The sequence below is a fragment of the Ursus arctos genome, unplaced genomic scaffold (genome assembly GCF_023065955.2).
Source record: "Ursus arctos isolate Adak ecotype North America unplaced genomic scaffold, UrsArc2.0 scaffold_8, whole genome shotgun sequence".
Classification (NCBI taxonomy): Eukaryota; Metazoa; Chordata; class Mammalia; order Carnivora; family Ursidae; genus Ursus; species Ursus arctos.
The window spans coordinates 52,148,250-52,166,805 of record NW_026623100.1 but is presented as its reverse complement, the minus strand read 5'-3'; the positions used below and the strand labels follow the sequence as shown (position 1 = coordinate 52,166,805).

The following is an 18,556-nucleotide window of genomic DNA, read 5'->3' as shown; positions in this document are numbered from 1 at the left end:
CTATTATGTCACATATCTTGAACGTCTTCCTTGCCAGTCAGGTCACATGGCCAGGCGCAGTATCCGTGGAGTAGAAGAATACTCTCCTGTTGAGGTCCAGGGGAGGGAGGGAGGATTTGCTGAATAATAATCTAGTCTACCACAGTGTGATTCTACTTAATGAACAAAAAATGAGAATTTCACTGCCAAGATTTCATTGTCAGTCTTTCTCCTAAAATACTTCTGTTTGTCATCTCCATCTGTTATGAATGAGATGAAATGTGACAACACCTTCACCACTATTTGGCAGAGAGAACAGCTTGTGCTGAGTTCTTATGATTTTTTAAATTTAGATTTGAATGGGTCTTGTGTGTATCTGTATCTCTATTGAAAACATGGTATCTTTGCAAAGTATTTATCAAAGAGGGAAGACTTCCAGTTTTTTTACATTTAGTCTTTAAATTCTTTGTCTTTAAAATTGAGGTATACATACAGTGAAGTGTATTAAGTACACTTAGGTACATAGCTTATAAACTTTTATATATGTATACATTCATGTAATTACCACCCAGATCTGGATAAAGAACACTACCAGAATCCCATTGGTTCCCTCATGCCTTTCCTCAGTCAGTGATCGCCCCCCTTCCCCCTGCTTCTGAGGTAATCATTATTTTGACTTCTCTTACCATTGAGTGTTACTTTTCTCCAAATTCATCTAAATGGAATCAGCCACGGGCGCCTGGATGGCTCATTTGATTAAGCGACCAACTCTTGGTTTCTGCTTAGGTCATGATCTCAGGGTCCTGGAATCAAGTCCTGTGTAGGGCTTCACATTCAGTGAGGAGTCAACTTGAGATCTTCTCCCGCTCGCGCGTATACTCGCTCTCTCTCTAAAATAAATAAATCTTAAAAAGAAAATAAATGGAATCAGCCGGTGTGTTCTTTTGTATTTGTAGCTCTTGGAAATTTTACTATCTTATTAATAAACCACAAGTCATATGTCAAACTCCCATGTCTTAGCCTAATTCTGAGAGTCTTCACTTGATGTTGTCTCAGTCTGTGTTTCACTTATAGTTCTATAGGGTAAGATCGGACTGTATAAAAGTCCTGAAGGAGCCACCTATGTGTGTCAGAAAGATGGAGTTAATATGGACTCCTAGCACATAATGTTATCCTTTGGTTTCCTTTGTGAAGTTGGTCGTCGATGTCAATGAAATTATTCCCTAGGAATTCCACGCTGCATATGTCTGATGGGATGTTTATTTTCTACACAGACCGATCACGATGATGCTCTCCTCTGGGCTGTGTTTCAAAAGTGGGCTTTAGGGGTTTCATAGCCTCCAGTCAGCTATGAGTTGGACCCATTCTTTCCATTTGATTTGTGGCAGAGCAAGAGTTAGTCTTCTGAAAGCAGATGCTTATTACTTCAGTGTTCAGTAACACTCTGTAAAGAAAAGAACCTTTAAAACAATCTAATCACTTCACATTTTGGTCATAATCACTTATAAAGGCTATGATATTACTTTGGTTCTTTGAAACCTTATTAGATAATAGACTCTCGTTTTAAAAAATGCCTATAAGAAAAGCCTTTTCATTCATCTCACATGAACAAAAGACTGAAAATCCTTTCATGCTTTGAGTGGCTGGTATAATATCAGCTGAGAAAAACTCATTTAATTGTGCGACTTTTGGTTTCAGAGCACCTGTTAATTATAAAAATTACTTCTACCTCCTGAGGAATCTCAGCGGCACAGTTAATTTGTGTAATTATTGATTTTGAATACCATTGAATCTTTTTCGGTTTTGTTACCCATCGTAATTTAGTTTCAAAAGTAATTGTTTATAGTAATATATTATTAATTGAAGGGATCCCTAAATGCTATTGGACTTTGTTTTCACTTTCGTAGATCAGTTATCTGGAAACAGTAATTTCAGGGACTATGTAAATGTGTTTAGCATTTTACAGTAAGTAGAGTTAAACTGTTGAATCTGTCCAGTGAAGTTAGCTAGAAAAGTGAAGTTCAGTTGATTCTGAAGTTTGCAGAGCACAGGCAAAGAATAAAGATCAATTCTAACATTTTTGTAACCCTTGCTGCAGAAAGGTGGGAAGAAATTCTCTTGAAAATTGAAGTTATTATTCCATGATTGTGACACATAACAGCAAAAGACTATACATGGTCAGTGGTCTTAGCTGTGATTGTAACTAGGGAATAATGAAATTCCTGCTTTCTTTTGTTTTGTGGAATCCAGTGATTTATTTAAGAGCGATGTTAATCCTTGTTAAAGCAGTTAGTTACTGTACCTTAAACATGTCTGTATGTCCTAAATCACGTCTTTAGTTCTGTCAACAAATTCCTATTCTAGACCCGTTTCAATGTCTTAATGTATCACAGTGTAAATGTATCTTTTTTTTTTTTTTTTAAGATTTTATTTATTTATTTGAGGGGCACCTGGATGGCTCAGCCGTTAAGCATCTGCCTTCGGCTCGGGTCATGATCCCAGGGTCCTGGGATCAAGCCCCACATAGGGCTCCCTGCTCAGCGGGAAGCCTGCTTCTCCCTCTCCCATTCCCCTTGCTTGTGTTCTCTCTCGCTGTCTCTCTCTGTCAAATAAATAAATAAAATCTTTACTAAAAAAAAAAAAAGATTTTGTTTATTTATTTAGAGAGAGGGAGAAAGCCAGCATGAGTCCGGAGGGGGGGAGGAGGACAGAGGGAGATGGAGAGGGAGAAGCAGATACCCCACTGAGCAGGGAACCTGACCCCGGGATCATGACCTGAGCCGAAGGCAGACGCCTAACCGACTGAGCCACCACCCAGGTGCCTTAAATAGGTCTTTTTTAATGCATACTGTAGCCAACAATTCTTTCTTTTTAGTAGATGTTAGTTGATATCTGAGCTAAATTTATGTTCTTGTATGAATAGGGAACTCACTTATAAGCTAAATTTTAAGAGCTGTGTTGTCGCATAGATGTGACACTATGTCCATTTTGTGAAAATTTCAGAAGATACTTTGTGTGCAAGGTGCAAGATTTGGCTTTCATGTGTTAGAAAGTTGAAATAAAACTAGTTCTCACTTGGGAATGATTTGGTCACCTTGTCAACCAAATCTGGGCCACGCCTATATGCTTATCCAGACACAGCAGAGCTGATCATCCCGTTTTCCAGTTTTCCTGCTGCACATACAAATGTGCATATATGTTATGAATGAATCTCTTTCTCCCTGGTAGAAAAACCATCTCAAGTTTTTCGAATCTTAAAGTTTTGGAACCTAAGTTTATTCACTGCTTCTGAAGGGAAGAAGAACGTTTTTAAGTAAGCTAGCCCCAAGGTACTTATGCAAAAAGCCAGGTATATTATCCTAAGCTGTCTTTCTTCCTTTCAAATTACTCTTGTTATCACTGTCTCTTGAAGTATATAGGAAACCCACGCCAGCCTAGCCGATCCAAGCAGGCCTGGTCATCTCTTCTTGGTCTTACGAAATCCTCACCAAGTTACTGTTTTTACAGGGATATGTACTTTTGTTTTGTTTTGCTTAACATGGATGTGTAGTTTTGTTTTGTGTCACCTTCATTCTCAATTCCATTGCTCTCTGTATCTCTCATTTTTAGGACATCATTCTCTTAATCCAACCTGAGAATATTTTTTCTCTCTGGTATATAAGCTATTTTTCCCTTGTCAAGGAAGGCTGTGCCAACCATGTACAATAGCTGAAGTGATTTTGGCACTGTTAACCAAGAGAATGGTGAAACTTACTGGTTCCCAGTGTAACACCTAGAGGCCCTGGCTCTTCACGGTTAGGTTACTATAACAAATGAACGCTTTTTTTTTGTTTTTTAAATACGCATCCTACAAGGTACAAATCAGCATTTTCTTAAAGCAATAAATGCTATTTTAAATAAGTAATCTGATGTTTAATTTTTCTTAATTTTGTTACTTAAAAAATAAACACCTAAGTGTATTAGTGTTAATTTTAAGCGCATCATGCATTTTAGTATTTCTGTTCTTAAATAACCTAGCAAGTTTGCATTTCTGGCTGATCTTCTCTCTCCATTTTGTTTTCTTTAGTTTCATGCTATGGATACATTGTATAGGCACAGCTATGATTTGAGCAGTGCTATTAGTGTCTTAGTACCACTTGGAGGACCTGTTTTATGCAGAGATGAAATGGAAGAGTGGTCAGCCTCTGAAGCTAGTTTATTTGAAGAGGCACTGGAAAAATATGGCAAAGACTTCAATGACATACGTCAAGACTTTGTAAGTAGAAAATTGCGAATAAAATGTTGGGGTGGGAATATTTTGTTTTTATTAGGAATTGGGTAAACCATTTAGCAAGCTCGTGGCTTGGTAATTTTTATCTGCTCCACATAGAATGAAGGCTAGTCTGACAGAGGGAGAAATTGACATTTGTTTTGGGAAGTAATTATCAGATCCTGGGTCAGAAGGCTCTGAGTTCCAAGTTTAAAATATGGATAGCTTTTCTGACTATTAGTTAGTACTAAATATTTCTGAGCTCTGCTTTTTAAGTTTGTTGCTCTCATTTAGATCTTTTATATTTTTCTAGTTATCTTACTAATTGTTGAGCCTGAATTTGGTGTGGATCTTTAATATGGAAACAACCTGTACCAAGCAGAGTAGGAAAATATGCTTTATAGGTTTTCAGCCCTTGACTCCTCTTAATGATATGTGGTATCTTACTTGGATTTTAAATACTAGATAATCTTATCTACTATTATGTACTTCCTTTTGTCTTCGTATTTATGGAATTGCTCTCTTTAATTAAGCTTATAATCTCTTTGAAATGGGGAAATTTCTATTTGAGAAGTCCATGGATGGCTTTCTATAGCAGTCATCCTTTCTGGATTATCCAATTTGTTGGTGTGTAATTGTTCATAGTAGTCTCTTGTGATCTTTTGTATTCCTGCAGTATCAGTTGTAATGTCTCCTCTGGTTTTCACTTCTGATTTTATTTCAGTCTTCTCTTTCTCTTGGTCTAGTTAGTCAATTTTGTTTATCTTTTCAGAAAAGCAACTCTTAGTTTCATTGATCTTTTCTATTGTTTTTCTAGTATACTTCATTTATTTCTCCTCTGACCTTTGTTGCTTCCTTCCTTCTGCTAACTGGATACACTGTCTTTCATTGATTTTTCTGTTCTTTCACTCTAACAAGGTAATTTCTAATGACTGACTTTGAGTTCACAGGTTCTTTTTTCTGCTTGGTCATGTCTGTTATTGATGTTCTCTATTGCATTTTTCATTTAATTCATTGTATTCTTCAGCTTTAGCATTTTTGTTTGTTTCTTATGATGTCTTTCTCTGTTGAGCTTCTATTTTGTGTATTGTTTTCCTGATTTTGGAGTCTATCCCTGATTTTAGTTCTCTCTGTATTTTCTTGCTCACTGAGCTTCTTTAAAACCATTATTTTGAAATCATTATCAGGAAATCATAGATTTCCATTTCTTTGGGGTCACTTACTGGAAAATTGCAGTTTCTTTGGTGATGTCATATTTCCTTTATTTTTCATATTTCTTGCAGCCTTGTGTTGATGTTTGTGCATTTGATTGAGTAGTTACCTCTACCAGACTCTACTGACTGGTTTTAGTGGGGAGAGACCCTTCACCTGCAGTGGATTCAAGGGTGTTGGAAGGGTGGGTATGATGGTTCCAGCTCTTGGAGAGGCCCATCAGCTTCATAAGCAGAGGTCAGTGTCAGTTAAATTGCTGGGGTCTTCAGCAGCCAGTGCTCTGGGTATCTGCAGCAGCAGTGAAGGCTGTTGGGGTCTTTGGTGGCAAAGGCTGCTGGAGACCTCCTGGTCTTTTTCTCTCCCATGGGATATATCATTGCCAAAGGGATCCCTGTTGGCATTGGACCTGGCTTTGGAGTACCCTTGCCGTGGCAGCGAGCATGTGGCGTGAGCATGCTCGGATCAGCTATAGAGCCAGGCGTGGAGCATGTAGGCTTGCGGAGTGACAGCAGCCTGGGATCTGGTGTGCTGGCTAGCTTGCAGTGTCAGTGCCAGAGATGGGAGTACATGTGGATTGGCCATGGACTCAGGGTCTGAAGTGTGGGTGCTGGTGGAACTGCCAGAATCCTGGGGTCCTGGGTGTGCACAGGGTTGGAGGTTGGGGCTGGCAGCCCTGTTCCTGGGGCGGGGACACAGCAGTGTCTTCTGGGAGGGGTGCAGCAGCATTTCCCTCTCTCGGAGGTCAGTATCAGCAATGGCTGTTGGTTACCTCAGTGGCAGAAGCTGTCAGTTTCCTCTGCAGAGCAGGCTGTTGGAGTCCACACCACCACACACTGCAGAGTCCTCTGCTATGAGCATGGCAGGGATTCTGCAGCTGTCCTGAGGGCTGGTGAGGTCCTCAGTGGCAATGGCTGCCAGGCTCCTCTGCACAGCAGGCCATGGGGACCACAATGGCACCTGCTACGTGGTTTATACTGATAGCCTCTACTCTTCTTTTTTGTTCTTAGCCATTTCCAGATAAGCTAAGCCTACCTCTGCAGTGATCCTTTCTGTGTGGTTATTCTTTGTTTTTTGCTCCACGGTTTTGCCGTGATTCTTACTTGACTCTTAATTACATCCATCCATCCAGGGCTATTTTCATTTGTCCACAGCTGTCAGATACAAAGGCATGTATCTCCTACTCCTGTGTCTTGCTGACCACTTTCTCCTTGTTCATTTTATCTTGAGTTGTCTAGTTTATTGTCATACAGTGGATCATAATCTGCCATTACCCTTTGAAAGTCTTTGGGATGAGCTGGAGTGATGCCCCCCTCACATTCTTGATACTGCTAATTTAGCTCTTCTTTCTCTTTTCCTCATCAGTCCAGCTAGGAGTTTGTCAGTTGTATTGATCTTTGCAAAGAACCAGTTTTTTGTTCGATTGATTTTTTTTTTGTTCTGTTTCATCAATTTCTGCTTTTATGTTTGTCATTTCTTTTCTTCAGCTTGCTTTAGGCTTAAGTGCTTTGTCTTTTCCTAGTATCTTTTTAAGGTTGAAGCTTAAGGTTAAAACTTTCCTTGTAATGTAATCATTTGTTGGTAGTATATGTTTGGCTGACAGTAATTTTAGCTTTTTCTCAAAATCATCTTACTGCCCTCTTTAACAAAAATGTTATTCTTTATGGAACTCATTTTTTTCTTTTTCAGTACTCTAAAGATGTCTCTCTAGCTTACATAGTTTCTGACGAGAAATTCTTGTGTATGTAAATGTTTCTTTTTCTTTGTGCTCAAGATTTTCTCTTTACTTTTTTTCTTTTTAAATTTTTTTTTAAGCAGTTTCACTACTGCAGTGCTCCTGGGTATGTTTTTCTTTGTAATTATTCTGCTGAGCTTCCAAGAGCCAGGATCTGCTGTTTGTGCATTAGCTTGTGTGATTTCTATATTGAGCTGTCTTCCAGTGCACTAATTTTTTTCTCTGCCATGTCCAGTATACTGATAAACTTGTTAAACGAATTCTTCAAATATGATAGCATATTTTGCTAACACTTATAATTTGTTTTTTATACTTTTAATCTCTGTTTTAATTCCCCATCTGTTCATGTGTGCTGTCTTACCTTTTTAAGATCCTTTAATATGTTAATCTAATCTGTCGTTGGGCCAGGTTTGGATTTGGTTGCTGTTCTGTTTACCTTCAGGGTACCACCATATCAGAAGCCCTAAAATGTCATGTATTGCCTTGACATCTTTAAGCCTCACTGGGCACCAAAAACTTAACTGTAAGTTCCACTGTTCTTGCCAGATATGGCCCTCACCCAGCAGGAAAGGCTCCCCATCTGCCCAGTTCTAGCCCCTGCCCCCCCCCCTTTCAACCTTTTGGGTTTCACTTCCGTGCCAGCCCACAGAATTACTCAGACAAGCCAGTCGCACCCTCCCATGGGAACCCTCTTCAGAACCAGGGCATACCTTACCCTCTTGCTAAACAAAACCTCACTTTCACAGCCCCTAGTGACTCACTGTGGTCCTACACGGTGTCGTCTTCCCCTGGGTTGTATTGAATAGCTGTGACTAATAAACCACTGTCGGTCTCCTCTGTTTTGTCTTCATTGTTGTGTGTTGTACATCTAGCCACCTGATACTGTTTTGAGGGGCGGGTACCTCCCTCCGTGAAGGGGTGAATAGGAAGTGATCTGAACATCCACAGACTTCAAATTCTTACCTGCGCTTGATGTGGGGCCTGGAATGTGGGAGGGCTTCGGTATTCCTGTCTCAACCTCAGCAGGCCCTGTGCTACAGGGCCTCTCTCCACATTTTGATAAGTTGTGTTTTCATTTTCATTCCTTTAAAGTATTTTTCATTTTTCATTCTGATTTTCTTTTTTGACTCATGGATTATTTAGAGGTAAGTTCCACATATTTGTGATTTTTTTCCATATATTTTTGTTACTGAAGTCTAGTTTCATTCTGTTTTGATCAGAAAATATACTTCATAAAAAAATCAGATTTTACATTTTTGACATGTGATTGATTCTGATCCCAGTATATGTTCCATTATGGTGACTGTTCCATGTGCTCTTGAAAAGAAGAGATATTTTGCTATTTGGTGGAATGTTCTATAAATGCTACTTAGGTCAAATTTATTGATGGTGTTACTCAAGTCTTCTGGAGCCTTACTGATTTTCTGTCTACCTGTTCTATTGTTGAGAGAGCAGTATTAAAAGTCTCTAGCTATGATTGTGAACTTTTCTTTTTCTCTTTTTCAATTAAAATAGGTTTTTGCTTTAATTATGTTGAACCTGTCTTACTGGGTACATACATTGAGGATTGTTATCTTCTTCTAATGAATTGACCCTTTTATCTCTACATCATGCCTCTTTATGGTAATATTCCTTGTGCTGAAGTCTACTTTTTTTCCTATTAATATAACCACTCTGGGTTTATTTTATTGATTACATGGTATATCTTGTTTCCATCCCTTTATTTGTATCTTATTTATGCCCAAAGTAGGCTTTTTGTAGACTGAATACAGTTGGATCTTTTGTTAAAAAGCAGTCCAACAATCTCTACCTTTTACTTGGATTGTTTAGACCATTTACCTTTAGTGTCATTATCAATAATGTAATTTTTGGTTTAAAACCAATTATCTTACTGTTCATTTTCCATTTGTCCCATTGTTCTGTTCTTTCCCCCTTTTCAAAAATATTTAATTTTTTAAAAAGATTTTATTTTACTTAGAGAGAGCAGGGGAGGAGCAGAGGGAGAGGGAGAGGCAGAGAATCTCAAGCAGACTCCACGCTGAGTGTGTAGTTGGATGGGGGGCTCCCTCTCACGACCCTGAGATCACAATCTGAGCCGAAACCAAGAGTCGGATGCTTAACAGACTGAGCCACCCAGTGGTTTAGTTATTTAGTTAAAGGTGTCCGTTTAGTTATTTTTTTATTCCAGTTTTATCTCTATTAGTGGCTTACTAATTAAACGTTTATTTTTTCAGTGGTTTATAATATGCATCTTTAATGTTGTACAATCTACCTTCAGTCAAATCCACTTAGATCACATAGATTATAAGAACCATGTGACTGGGGTGCCTGGCTGGCTCAGTTGGTAGAGCATGTGACTCTTGATCTCTGGGTCATGAATTCAAGCCCCATGTTGGGCGTAGAGCTTACTTTAAAAATTAAAGAAAGAAAGAAAGAAAGAAAGAAAGAAAGAGAGAGAGAGAGAGAGAGAGAGAGAAAAGGAAGGAAGGAAGGAAGGAAGGAAGGAAGGAAGGAAGGAAGGAAGGAAGGAAGGAAAGAAAGAAGGGAAAAAGAAAGGGAAAAGAAAGAACCATGTGATAATACACTTCTAGTTCCTCCCTTCCATTCTTGTGCTTTTTTTGTCATACGTTTTACTTCTGCCTATGTTCTAAATCCCACAGTGAATTATTACTGTTTTTTCTTTTAGACACTCAGTGATCTTTTTAAAGAGATTTTTAAAAATATCTTTTTTTCCCCATATTTATTTACATATTGTTATTTATTTTTTAAAATGCTACCATTTCTGCCCCTCTTCCATTTCTTTGTGCTGATTCAAATTCTATTACCACCAGTGGGGGCTTTCTCAGGTTTCCCGCTCTGGGCCAGTTCTTTCTGACGAACACCTGATGGATATCTGTGGCAAAGGTAGATGGATTCCCCTGGTGTCTAGAGCTCCCATAGATGCTAAACAGTTGCCCTAGCTCACTGTTGACCTTTAATAATTCGGTAAATTTTTGACTGTTTTCTTCTTTGTTTTTATTTGTTACCCTGTGTGTGTGTGTGTGTGTGTGTGTGCTTTGCCAAAGTAAAAATAGTTCATGCGTTTCATGAGTCTAGTCTTTACTCAGCGTGACTTTGGAATTCAGTTCAGTTGATTGTCTTGAAACTTTAGCTCTGTGATGAGCTCAAGAATTGGTGTGGTTTTGTAGATTATCTGGGTTTTTTCTTCTCATTTTTAGAGTGGGAATGACTTTCTCTTGTGGATTTTAAGGAGAAGCAGGACCTGAGATAACAAAGGAACCTGATAAATTCAAAGTGCAGAACTGTGAAGTCTGTGTTCCTTCATGCATTCAGGTCTCTTGCCATAGAAACCCCTCTTTCAGCAGAGGATATTTCCTAGCTGTTTTATCATTTAAGCTTCAGTTGCAGATAATTACAAAAGCTATTTTAAACAGAATGGGATTTAATTTTGGATAATTACTCTTTATGGTTACATATATATATATTATATATATAATATAATATATACTTTTGGAGAATTTAATTTTGGATAATTACTTTTTATAATTTTATATATATTATATGTGTTATATAATATATAATTTTGGAGAATTTAATTTTGGATAATTGATAGAGTTGGAGAAGTAGGCTCCAGAATGGACATCAGAATGTTCCACAGAAATGGTCAGGCAGGGGAGCTCCTACCTCTGCCCCCCGCCCCCCCGGAAGTGGGAAGCTGCTGGGTTAACCTCTGTTCCAGGACTACACTACTTCAACCATGGTCTTGGGATCAGGGAGCCTCTAGTGGAGCTGATGGCTCTAGAACAATCTACGCCTCTTAGCTCTGCTGCAGCTGAACAGATACCTGTGCACCATTCCCTCTGTCCTGCTTAATTCACTTCTGAATTTAGGTCTTCTACATCTGTTTGGAAGAAGTAAATCACAAGGAAGTCTCAGAAATATAATATTTCCATTCTAGCCTTCCAGTATAGGAAAGTGAACGTGAAGGAAGTTGGAAAGCCATAATTGGAGACAACAGAATCCATTTGAGTAGCTATTTTAAGGAGAGAGAGATTTATTACAGGGTGTGTTTCAGGCTAACAGAACCTCTAGGCGGGCCAGGAATCCAAGTTTAGATGCTTCACAGCCAGGACTTTTGAAGCCAAGAACAATATCTGACCCTGCAATGGCAATATCCTAGCAGAAAGTCCACTACATCTATTGCCTCTGCCACCAGTCTTGCTTGCTTTCTGCTCCAACTTGACTCTGTCAATAAATGGCACACTTTTGGGGCACCTGGCCGGCTCAGTCAGAAGAGTGTGCAGCTCTTGATCTCAGGGTCATGAGTTTGAGCCCCACGTTGGGTGTGGAGATTACTTAAATAAATAAAACAAAAAGTAAATGCCACATGTCTAGGCCCTATTCTTTGAACACTTTACCTCTGACCTTTGTACGAGCTAGAGTGCTTTTGATTACGGATAAGAGAAACTCAGCCTCACCCATTTTAGTATAAAGAATAAATGTATTGGTTGTATTGGGGTTCTTAGTTGCTGAGTACGAAATTCACTATACCTAATTTAATCAGAAACGAATATAGGATATTAGGTTCTCACAGAATCTCTGGGAAGACTAGAGAACCAAGATTGGACACTACACTTCCAGTAACAGTGGAAACACCATGCCCTCCACTGCTTGGCACCCATGATGTTAAGTATGGATGGCGGAAAGGTCAACACAGATGCCCCAGAAGAACATGATATTTCAACCATCATTCTTTTTCTTTCCTTTTCTTTTAAGATTTATTTAAGAGAGAAAAAGAGAGCAGGGGGAGGGGCAGAGGGAGAATCCTAAAGCCGACTCCCCACTGAATATGGAACCTGACCCAGGGCTTGATCCCAAGACCCTGAGATCATGACCTGAGCCACAATCAGGAGTCGGACATTCAACTGACGAAGCCACCCAGGTGCCCCTCAACCATTATTCTTGCCAAACAGTTCATTCTCCCTGCATGCAGCCTCATCCTTATGTTGCTCACTTCTCCATCTGGGTGTCATCTTGTCCCCTTGCCTGTAAGTGGCCCGTATGTCTGCGTCCTTGGTCCAGGGTATCTGGGGAAGATGTTGTTTAGAGCTTTAAGGAAGGTAAGCTAGAAGGGGGTTGGAAGTGGGTGTATAGGATCTGCCATCACTCACCTCTTCGGTTACTCGGCATCATCCCTGCCTTCTGTACATGCTTCCTTTCCGTATATCAAATTTTTAAACTGTTGTAATTATCCCTGAATCATTAGAAAATGTGGCACCTTTTCCTCACATTTAATGTCACAGCATCCTTCTCTGGTTGATGTTTATTCTTCCTCAGGTTTTAGTCACAGCCTTGTCTTTATTGCTTGTAACTTCTGCATTCAATTATAAAAGTAAAACTACCACCAACAGACCTTATATAAAAATAGAAAGGGAATTGGGCTGCTGAAGGAAAATCATTATACCAAGCAAGGAAGGAAATACAGGTAGCTTCTTTAGTCTTCCTTTCTCTGTTTCTGAAACTCATCCTGAGGTCTTCATTGGCATTCAAAATCAAATTCCTCCACTATTCTCCCCTTAGTCCCTTAGATGACCAATGTTCTTAACCTGGTAGGGTGACCCAAACCTTTTTTCCTGAGGGTTCTGAGACCTGAGTTAGAAGCAGTGTTCTGTGAGAATAAGTCATTCATAAGTCTGTGGTTGGTATTGCTAGTCAATGCATTATAGGCAGAAAAGGCAAGTCATATTTAGAATAATTGTCTATTCAACAAGAACAAGATGTCTGTTCATTCCAGGATGCTGAGAGTCTAATGTAACTGACATGTTACCAGGAATGGTGCCATGTTGGAAGCCCAGTGTACTCTGTTCCTTGCAGATTGGACACCTGGAGTAATCAGATCAGATTTGGTGAGAGGACATCCATGTGGTGGTACCCATGTGTAATCTGTCTGCTTGCCTCTGTGTCCATTTTGTTTATGTGTCCTTTGAGCAGTCATTGTTCTCGCTAGAGAAAGAGGCTGGCTGATAGCCCTAGAGGAGATCATCTTGTCCTCCTGATATTGATGAGAACCTCCTCTCCAGAGGGAGCCTTTGATAAGCATGGAGACACAAATACCCTCACACTTGGGCCCATCCAGAGGTGTATCTCCCACAAACCTCTTTCCTAAGCCTCATTGTTACCAACCTTCTAATCTGATTCCTTTCAAGTCCCCAGTCATTGTGACAGGTAAGTAACCACTCTCTACAAGTGGGTATGGATTAGTACCATACTAATGGCCAGCTCTCCTTCAACTCAAAGTAGAAAGCCCAATGGTGACTAATGCCCTGCCCTCCCAAAGGATCTCTCTTCTTCACTGTGCTTCAGAGCCACTCCTGCTCAGGGCTGAAATGCTGCCGCAGTAGAATTCTGGTCAGTGCCAGGATATCGTGCAGAGCCATCAGCCACATTCAGATTTGTTTCCTCCTCACTTGACCTGTGCTAGGGAACTCCTGTGAAGCCGTGAGGGTTGGGGGAGAAATCCTGCAACAGGAGGAGACACAATGGGATGCGTTACTTGTGCTTTCAAAACCTGTACTTCTTGAGAGAGCGGTGGTGCTGAGCACAGCTGAGTGTAGGACTTGATGGCTTAGATAAAATCTGGCTGATGGTGAAGCTTAGGTTCCCTAGTCACTTGGTTTCCTTTTCTCAGCCTTCCAGGTAATTGCACGTCAGGGGCTGTTTCTCAGAAGAAGAATAGTTAGGGGATGAAGCTTGCTTGGTTGTAGCTTGCTTGAAGCCCTGGGGGACTGTGCCCATGACTGTCCTCTGAGGTCTTACCCCGGGAGGTCTTGCCCCGTGAGGTCTTGCTGTGGGCTCCTTACACCATCCCTCAGACACACCATTAGATTGCCTGTTGGGTCATAGAAAACGGTATTTGCTTTAGCTGCTGTGTGGACACCCATGGCTGTGTGGTTTGGTCCTTTAAGGAGGCCACACTGGTAACTGCTGTTGGAGCTGCCACCCCGTTAAGCTGAAAATAATTTCCTTTCTCAAAACTCCATCTGTTTCCTCTTCAGAGCAAACAGGTGAGTGAAACGTAGAGGTGATAAGAATGGTGTGGCTATTGTACACGTGGGTTTCAAGCTGACCCCAGCTGCAGGGCGGTGTGGGAAGTACTGTTTTGACTCTCCAATCCCAACGATGCATTGGGGCAAGCTGGCTAGGAGTCAGAGAGCGCTGAGTCACCTATCCGTAAAATCTGCCGCAACAGCTAAAGATTGTGACTGTGGATAGTCACTTGTTTGAAGGTTTGATCTGTTCCGATTTACATCTTGGTTGACTGACAGATCGCCCTTTACAGAGGATCGTATGGGATATAGCCTTGGTTGTGGGTCTCGTTAGTAGGGCTCGTTTGGCCGGTTTTGAATCATTCTAGGAAAATAGCAAAGGTAAGCTTCCTCTTTCTCAAATACAAGCCATGACACTCAACTACGCTGTCTCTCAGATATTTAGGTTTTTATTTCATTTACAACAAAATAGGTCAAAATCAGTTTTGATAAAGATGAGAACCATTATGCCAGAGACCAAATGACAACCAGGTGTAGCTGGCATCCTTGGAAGTGTAAAGTAACTTAGGCTAAATCTATTTAAATATCATTTCCAAAAATTGTACTTCAATCCCACCTGCAGCCCAAGAATAACTTTCCTGAATAGGTCATGAGATATTATCAGTCGTAATGTTTATAATCTTAAATAAAATGGGAGGTGAGGAATCTGAGGTGTTGTATTAGAGTGTCTGACTGAATATAACTTGTTTGGGGTACCCTTTGCTAAGAATTAATTTTAGTTTTCTCAAACATTTCTCCTAGAATGAATCTTCCATGTGGATATTTGCCTCATTATTTTTAAAAAGTGACTTTAAAAAAGTTTCTACAGTAGCTTGTTTTCCATTATCATGTTAAATATTTTTTCAGCTCCCTTGGAAATCATTGACTAGCATCATCGAATATTATTACATGTGGAAAACTACTGACAGATACGTACAGCAGGTAATTTTCTTCATATTGCCGCCAATACAGTTGCATTAAAGTGAGCTTTCTGTTCATATCTTCATATTTCTTAGCAATATACTTAATTTTAAATTTGTTTGCTTTATCTTTTCTGTATTATTTTAAACTATATGATTTCATGTCCTTAAGATTTTAAGACTTTAGTCCTAATATTTTCTTTACTTCAGAAGTCATGGTGATAAGTATTTTGGAAAGACGACAGGGAAAGATAGCGCTAGAGAGGTGTACTTTCCTTGCAGGGGCTTGGCCCTTCATCTCTTTGTGAGTGTAGTCGACAGGAATGACCTAAGGTGTCAACGAGTTATTTTTATGGGTTATTAGAAGTTTAGACCAGTGCCATCAACCATACAGTTTGAGATACTTTGAAAGATCTTCTGAAACCTCCTTAGATGACGTTTGTGTCATATATAGATCCCCTAAGTCTTTGACCTTTACTGTAGTAGTTAGTATGACTAATTTGATGATTTGGTACTATACATGAATTTTTCTCCAAAATTATTTCTAAAAGCAGGGAATCCTTTAATTTTGAGTCCTTTCTAAATGTTCCAATCTGAGGTAATTCTCTCAATTACTTACTTTGAGTACTGTTACTTTTGGGGAAAGGTATATTTTCCTGAGTAACTTCAGTCAATACTTGTTTTTATATTTTCTAGTCACAGTTTAGAGCTGGTAAAGAAAAGAACAAGTATGTTTAACACAGACATTATTTTCCCTAAGTTATGGGTGATCACACAGTGGCAAGTGTTGGATGCCATAAAAATACATTTTAAGGGTCACTTCTATTTATTTATTTACATATTTATTTTTAAAGATTTAATTATTTGAGAGAGTAAGTGTGAGTGGGAGGGAGAGGGAGAGAGAGTATCCCAGGCAGACTCCATGCCCTGCACAGAGCCCGACTTGGGGCTCGATCTCATGATCCTGAGATCACAACCTCAGCCAAAACCAAGAGTCAGACACTCAACCGACTGAGCCGCCCAGGCGCTCCAAGGATCACTTTTAAAATGACCATAGTGAGTTGTTGAGATCATGAATAGTGAATATATACCCATGGCTTGTTGAAAAGTTTCTAGTGTCAACATCATGTATATTCAAAAGTGCTTATTTCAAACAACATTGAAGTGAAGACCATGTACTCTGGAAACTTGTTTTTCAAGGCCAAAAAATGTCCCTAAAGATGGTGGAGATGATGGCATCATGGGTGGTTGAAAAGTGGTTTTTAGATAAAATTATTTCCAAATATTTCAACTTTGTCTCTAAAAGTTTTATATTTTTTTAAGATTTTCTTTATTTGAGAGAGAGTGTGAGCAAGTAAGAGCAAGTGAGGGTACACACAAGAGCAGGGACTGAGCAAGGAGCCCGATACGGTGCTCGATCCTAGGACCCTGGGATCATGACCTGAGATGAAGGCAGATGCTTAACCAACTGAGCCACTCAGGTGCTCCTCTGAAAGTTCTAAGTTGTCTTCTTAAATGTTTTTGAGAATATGGATGACTGCCTTATACTCAGGTTTGTCTTCTTTTTGGAAATCTACCATGCATTGTTTTCCTTCCCTTTTTGTATTCATTTACTGTGTTGATCAGTTTCTGGATATGATTATGTAATCTTTTCCCCATTCCTCTTCTTATATTTGGCTCCTAATTGGCTCCTCAATCTGATGTGAGTTCAGCCAGGCTTTAAAGTTTATTGCATATCTCTTAACACTTGAGGACAAATGCTTATTTAATTGTACTCAGGGGAGTTGTTATCTCTTTATTTCTCATGGGTCTTGGAAACTAATCATTTCTGGAAAAAAAAATTTTTTTAAAGCAAAGAGTGTGTGTGTGTGTGTGTGTGTGTGTGTGTGTGTGTGTGTTCTGGTAGGGCAAAAAAAGTAAAAATGGTTATTTCTAAGTCCTGTTTATTCACTCATGGAGCAGTGGAAAATGGACTTATTCACTGCTTTATTTTTAAAATGTAGGTCTAAAATGGTATTAATACTTGCAGTTCTGTACCTCAGAATCTAGTGACTTGTCTTACAAATTAACGCAGTTTGAGAATAGGTACTTTCTCAAATGAAAGAAGGGCTTTTGTTAAAATGGCAATTTTTGAATGACGTTTTAATATTTCATTTTCTTATGAATTTTTTAAGACAGTGAAGTGGTAATAATTATTAGACATTGTATGTAAAATATTTTGTCTGTCTTTTGAATTAGAAACGTCTAAAAGCAGCAGAAGCCGAGAGTAAACTGAAACAAGTGTATATTCCAACTTAGTAAGTAACAGAAATCTTTTTAAATATTTGTCATAGTATGAATTCTGTGAAAACAAAATATGTCATTTTGGTCAGTTTCAGCCAAATTTGAATTTCTTTGTGTATCTTATTTTCTGACACTACAAAGCATGAGACTTGCTTCTATTATACCAGTACCACGATTTTTTTAGAAAGAAAAATGGCTGATGAGAGAAACCCCAAGTAGACAAACAAAAGGACGAGAGGAAAAATGCCACGTGGTATGCTTCTTTCAAAGCTGCAGGGAAAGCGTCAGAAAACTAACCTGTGAAACTCTATTATTTGAAGCAAACGTGCTTCAGAAAGCTAACAGCTTTTGAAACTTCCATGTCATAGAATGGATTTGGGGCATGTGGTGCGCATTGCCTTTCTGAGTTGGTTTATTTGGTTGCTGATTGTACATGGTTTGGGAGAAAACAGTTAAGGAAAGTAAGAAGAACCGTACTTCGTAAATATTGGATAAATAATGAATGGGTAGCAGTTGTTTCACATGTCTGGTATTCTGTCGTTATTTTGGGGGCTTAGAAACTATTGTCATATCAAAATGAATGCCAGCTTGCTTTTCATATGCTACGTTTTAAATGAATTATCATCTTTTTCTCTGAGGTCTTTAGAGCTCGATTGTTCATTTGTTCAGGAAAATGTAGTTTATTGAGCACTCTGTGTATAGTGCTATACTAGGTTCTTTGGGGAGTAAGATGAAATTTGCTGCAAAGTTCTATGTGCTGCTTCAAGATTTTTCTCAGTACAGTTGTTTTATGCCTAGGCTTTTGTTTACTGAATTTTGATGTAGTAATACATACTTTTATGTATCGGAGGTCTCGTAGACAATGGTTGTGATATTTTTAAATCATTTTTTTAATCTCAAGGCAGATAACATGTTCTTTACAGGATTCATAACTTCTATTCAGAGCTGTAACGTCCCTTCTGCAGTGGTTTCTAGTATTTTAGAACATTTTATATTTTATTTGAGTAATTTATAGAAGAGCAAGTCTCCAAAGAAAACTGTGGTGATTCATGTGTGGGGTTTTTAGAAGCAAGCGCAGCAGCTTTCTTGTGCATCG

The 18,556-nt window shown here is 39.2% G+C and overlaps 1 protein-coding gene across 7 annotated transcripts in view; it reads left to right on the top strand.

The window, feature by feature from the left end:
- MTA3 (metastasis associated 1 family member 3) overlaps nt 1-18,556 on the top strand; it is a 154,100-nt gene that overhangs the window by 102,641 nt on the left and 32,903 nt on the right. For 5 of the 7 annotated variants that reach the window (XR_003311738.4, XM_026479712.4, XM_026479707.4 and 2 more), the window contains exons 9-11: nt 4,046-4,234; nt 15,125-15,199; nt 17,416-17,474. Coding sequence is in view for 6 of the 7 variants with exons in the window: in XM_026479712.4 (XP_026335497.1) it covers nt 4,046-4,234; nt 15,125-15,199; nt 17,416-17,474 (323 nt within the window). In the remaining variant the exon portion in view is untranslated. The remainder of the gene's footprint in view (nt 1-4,045; nt 4,235-15,124; nt 15,200-17,415; nt 17,475-18,556) is intronic. The other 2 variants (XM_026479758.4, XM_026479753.4) reach the window with 1 other exon arrangement.